Consider the following 6,000-nt stretch of genomic DNA (forward strand, 5'->3'; position numbering starts at 1 on the left):
ACCACCTCTATAATTATATACATCGAGCAGAAAAGTCAGGATATCTCAGCCTCTGCTGCTTTGAAGTTGACTGAATCTGTCTAATGTAGGTGCCACACTGCTAAGTACAATACTGAATTGCTGCGTGTCTCTTAAAGCAATCAGTTTGAAAAAAAACTTGTTTTGTGACAGTGAAATTGATACAATTTGAACAGCTCCCCCAATATGTCTAAAGTGTATCATTTTCTATTGTCGGCTGGAATGCAGTCTTACTAGTGGGAGCAGCTACAGATGCTATTTCTGACCAGACTCACACATTACTGATCACTAAAACGCCATAATCTCTCATTTGAAACTGGCGTAGGTAAGGATTGATTTCTGAATAGCTGGTGCAACCCAGTCCCTTTGCTTTTGCTGTGCTTTATGCTGTGTGTTAGTGGAAAATGTGGAGGACTTTTGAGCTGATGCCTCCGTGACTCACTGACAGAGTAAAGGACAGAACACAGGCTGAAGGGAGAGATCTGAGGGTGGAGTCGCCAGTCAGGCAGCTCTTGTTTACATCATATAGGCACCAGTGTGGCACCACTGCACCACTGCAGAGCAGGTTCCTGTTGAGCACACCCACCCACAAAACACACACACGCACGCACGCACGCACGCACGCACACACACACACACACACACACACACACACACACACACACACACACACACACACACACACACATTCAATGAAACAAATACCTCAACCCCTGACTTTGTGACTCCCTGCTTGCTGCTTCACAGAACACCCTGTAATTCTACCTCCAGCAGGGGCTGCACAGACACGCCCAGGACCAAGCTTGCATGTAGGCATCAAAACAGAGGTACACCTGATAGGTCAAATCTTTTTTTAGGCGACAGGCAGCTAAGCGTGAAGCTCTTTCACTTCCATGTTTTTGTGCTTGAGCATCAACAGCCAGTCGTCTGCACATTTCTGGCATGTGACGGGCTGCCAGGTCTGCACACATTAGACCGTGTGTGTTTTGACTGGTATGAGAGAGTGACAACAGCATATAAACGTAGCATTGACGCAGGGAGTGTTCATACTGGTGTGTTTACTCTTAATCACACATGTAATATGCACCAGTCCTTCTTTCCTCTTCGTGGTGTGTGCATGGGTCGCCTAGAACATTTTTTAACATCAATGCATTGTTGATGTCATACGTTGGTAGAATTACAGTAAGCAACAAATGTCTCAAAACTGTGGAAATGTCACACAAAACCATCTGTGATGTCACCCAAACATTCCTGGGGGGACAATATGGATCCTGGATTTACTTTCAACCCCATCAGCTAGTTCACTATTTTGTTCTTGAACCACAATTTTCAAATTTCGTCAAATTTCAAGTGGAGCCTGGGTGGAGCTGAGAGTGGCAAATAATGACTAAATGGATACCAGACAATCAAGCTAGCATGACTGAAGAAAGTCTCAAAATCTAATTTATCTGGTTTTAGAGTGTTATCCATTAAATAAAGACACAAATACACAAATACACTTTACAGTCAGCATCACCTGCATGTGGAGCTTGACTGATATTAGGGACTAAGTCTCAGGATACCTCAGCCTCTGCTGCTTTGATTTTGCCCATTGTTTTTTTGATCTGTCTCTTACAAGATCCCCCAACGTTATGGAAGTGCATTAAAGTGCATGCCCAGTTCATGCCTATGGCAGTCCTATTCTTGTTGAGCTAGAGGGGTAGGGTGCTTTTAATAATTCTAACATTTCCTCTTTGACCTCTCTGAAGAGGAGACTGAAAGTGTTTTCTGGGTAAATACTTATGTGCATGCTGCTATCAAAAGTGCTGAATCATGACATTTTTTCCAGGCTCTATTCATTCGGCCTATTATCTGCTATCGTGAGAAATTCTGACGCCTGTATTTCTGCTTGTGTTGGGAGCACAGTGATCCTCCTGTTGACCCCTAATTGATTTCATAATACTACACGCAGCACTTTTAACTACTGCCTAAAATGTGGGCCTGGAGCATACTGTGTATCATGACTGCCACACAAAGGGCAAAAGAACCCACTTGCCTGAAACTCGAGATGGACAACAGACAGAGGCACCTTCCAGTGTCTTCATATTTCTCAGAACATCCTAAAATAAGCAGTGAACACGGCACGTGGACACAGACTGCATGCCACGACACACAGCCTGTCAGCATCAAGGAAGAGCTGTCTGTCTGCAAGTGCAAGTGCAAGTGCACCGCAGCACAAACTGCAGTCAGTCGCATTGTGTGACAAGACTTTTGATTTACTTTTTGACTCAGGCTCAGCAGCAACAGATTAGACCACAGAGCAGGAAGTAGACTGAGGTCTAATGTGAGCTTCAGATGTCTCAGTATTGTAAACCTTTCCAAAACTTTGAAGGTGTTTCAGGAATGACTTAATTAACTGAAAACGCTGGATCATGACAAAACAATCAAGCTACTGTTTAGGCTGCTGTGTGTGTGTGTGTGTGTGTGTGTTGGAGCACGTGTGTTACATAATGAGGTGTGTGCATACAGACACTTGGGTGTGGGTGGGATGTTTGTGTGTGTGGCACACATTAAGTTGTAATTACTATCCAATTAAAGTGGGGCCCACCATGAGCACACACATGCGCACACATAGACAAACACACACACACGCTGGCACAAAAACACACGTGCACTTACTCACTGCCCCCCTCGCCGGACATGCACGCACATTTACCCACACAGACAGCAGGCAGCACCTGTTGCTGTGTGTCCTCGTGTCATCCCGCATGAGTCGCAGCTCATTCCAGCTCAGAGAAAGAGACTCTGTTTGGATTCAGTCGCGCTGAATTTATCACTGACAATAGCTGGAGAAGATTATGTGTGTAGATGTTTGAGTTTACTGCTGATTACTGAAGCATGAAGCACTGGGAGGAATTGAGTTCATCTATTGTGAAAATACAACTTGTAAAATGTTCCTAATTTAATCTCCGTTGTTGTTCGTTAGTTAGACATGTTCCTAAATGTGAGAGGAGCAATAACGTGATGACTTTTCCTCTTTAGAAACTAAAATTATACAACTAATGAGTGGTTCGATGAAATGCAGATAGATGAATCAGGTTAAACACAAGTCAAGATTTAAGTGGTGTCACCAGTGTTTTTTTGTGTGCTTGGAGACACAGCTTTCACTTTTAATCCTTGATTTGTATCAAAGTGTTCTGGATATACAGCACTGCAGCTGAAGAGTAGGAGGTGATCCAGGAGTATCACCATCTGTTTCTTAAGTCGATTTTGGAGCTTTGCCACAGATGCACTTGTGACAAGCAGGGTAGCTAAAGTTGTGGGTGGATTGTTCCAACATTTGAAAGGACAAGCTAAGTTGACACCTGTGCTAGCAAATTTAAGAACCAAACCCAATGTAAATCTATATATTTCTTTTATTTCATCCATGACTGACCATTATCTTGGCAGGCTAATGCAATCCATTGGCTACACTATGACTCGTTCCCTGTTCCTGGGCGTTGTGGATCTACTTAAAACACATGATGCATACGACATTTGGCAGAACCAAGGAGAGAAAGTATGAAAAGATCTTTATAAATTCTATAGTGTAAGAATATATAAATACATTGTCACACTAAACTCCTCAAAAACAGCAGCTTGCTCAGTGACCTTGAGCTTCAGACTATCTTCAGACAGTCTACTATAATAATACATTTGCAACATCCAGTTACACTATTGAAATAAAGCATATTAATGAACATTTCACATATCATAACTTTTGGACTGTTAATGTTGTGACATGAGTGTGGTTTGGTCACGTTTAGGCACAAAAACTACTTGGTTAGATTTAGGAAAACATCATGCTTATAATAACCACATTCAATCACTAACACTAACTTACTTAATGTAACTTGACTTACTTACTAACTTATCAATCATTCTTGGGGGGGAAGTCGTGTATTTGACCCATCTTACCACCCCGCATGCCTACTAATGGAGTCTTCTACTGCACTAGAGGGGCACTTTCACAAATGACACTAGAAGGGTATCTACATGCGTAAAACTACTGACCGGTATGAAAGGGATGGAAAGTAAAATAAAAAACAAAGAGAAAAATAGAATTTGACCAAAGCCCAAAGCTTAATGAAACAACATCCTCCAAACCTGACCTGAAAGACTGAGCTTGGACCCTTTGAGTTTTGGGTCAGGTATTGGGACTTAAGATGCAGATATAGTCCAAAAGATGACATCAAATGCATCAGACGCATTTGAGTTTATACTTCATGTAGGTTGGATGTTTGCATGAGCACACACAATACACATTTACACTTTTAATTGTGCTTCAGTTATTCATTTTTTTTAATTTAAAAAATCAAGTCCTTAGAAATGTGTAGACATGAATGTGTGGCCTGAAACAAACCTTTTATTGTAATGAAAAGTTATTATAATCCCACATGGCGAAGCTTTTTGCACACTCATCCGAAAAAACGCTGTTTACAACGACTTCACATCCTTTTATTCAAGAATTGAAAACAGAATGTAACAAAACAGACACTTGATGTCCAATTTTATCATTATCCAGCCTTAATATCAAAACATACCAAACTCAAATCTCTGAATGATCTGCATGAACCTGACAGTCTTGATGAACCTAACAGACCAACATGACTCTTTGTTCAAAAAGTCAACATCACCGTAGCTCGACAGCAGCCTTCATGCTCTGAGACCAGGACACAGTCTCTGTGCTGGACCCTCATCTGACTCACTGAGGTTGATGACACATTGAGCTCCAGCTGCACTGGGATAACAAAAGGACACCTCCACCACCTCAATGAGGGAGATCCTGCTTGGCACAGAAACACCCTTCCATCCTTGACACTTAAGTTATGATGACAATAAAATGTCCTTTTCCATCAAAATGAGTGTGTTAGAGCGATGTTGTTTGTCTAAACCCACGTAGTCATATTGACTGTGTTTCAATTGTTCAATCAAGCCATGTCATTGACAGTCAACAGACAAGAGGCAGTTGACTGGGTGTACAACGGGGTAAACAATAGACTGCTGGGTGCCCTTTCTTTCTCCATCCTTCCACTGGAGACTCTTTTGTGCCGTCAACACACAGAGGGGTGAGTGACACACCAATGAGATGTTAAATCTAAAGTAAAAAAGAGGAGCATTTCTGGAGTTTATTTAACAGTGAAATTTATTTGGGATACTTGATTTAAAGTTCAGGCTGGGACGAAAAAAACAGGCACTGTCCCTTTAAATGGAGAACCTGCTGGAGGAGTCCTTAGAATAAAGACTGGAAACAAGCAGGGAGGTGATAAAATGATGATGGACTCACCACTGCGGACACACACATGGCAGGCATCGTCCTGGGTTACAAAACACGGATGAGGCTCGAGCAAACGTTCAAGTTGTCTGCAGGAGAAACACTTGTCATCTCTAGATGTTTCTCATCCTCCTCCTCCTCCTCCTCCTAGGCTCACTGGAGGAGAGAAGCTGAGCCGGGCTCTGGAGCAGCGACACTCTCAACTGCAGTGTTTTATAGTCCGTGTCTCCAGGTGGACCGGTTTCAGATAGTACGGGATCAGGGCTTGGTTCAGAAAGAACGCTGTGGTAATTCCCATAGCGATGATGGATGAGGGCCACACCGGGATCGCTGCCTCGCCCCGTCCAGGCTGTGCAGTGCGGCTCTCCCTCAGCGCTGCAGAGCGCTACGGACACTGCCGCGGTGACGTAGACACAGAAGGGCGGGGTTGGCGAGGCGTCGCAGCCAATCGCAGCACCCGAAAAGCCATACACGTGTGTTGAGTCCCGTCTGTGTGGAGAGAGGGGATGTGTCCTGCAGGTGAACCCAGGTCCGGGCCCAGAATGGCGTGTCGTTGGTGTGCTGGGAGACTTATTTCATATTTAAAAACCTCTGATGATGTGAGTGACACCCTGGAGCCAACACTGGGAGGGCTGTTTAACTAGAGAAGGACATTTCTGAATACCAGTCATTTATTAAAGGAGCACTCT

General features: G+C 43.4%; 1 protein-coding gene across 1 annotated transcript in view; it reads right to left on the reverse strand.

The window, feature by feature from the left end:
* tnfrsf21 (tumor necrosis factor receptor superfamily, member 21) overlaps window positions 1-5,409 on the reverse strand; it is a 49,332-nt gene extending 43,923 nt beyond the window's left edge. The window contains exon 1 of the mRNA XM_073493136.1: window positions 5,324-5,409. Coding sequence (XP_073349237.1) covers window positions 5,324-5,350 — 27 coding nt within the window. The 5' untranslated portion in view covers window positions 5,351-5,409. The remainder of the gene's footprint in view (window positions 1-5,323) is intronic.
* Window positions 5,410-6,000: the final 591 nt, after the last annotated feature.

Source organism: Pagrus major, chromosome 22 (genome assembly GCF_040436345.1).
Source record: "Pagrus major chromosome 22, Pma_NU_1.0".
In the NCBI taxonomy this organism is placed as follows: Eukaryota; Metazoa; Chordata; class Actinopteri; order Spariformes; family Sparidae; genus Pagrus; species Pagrus major.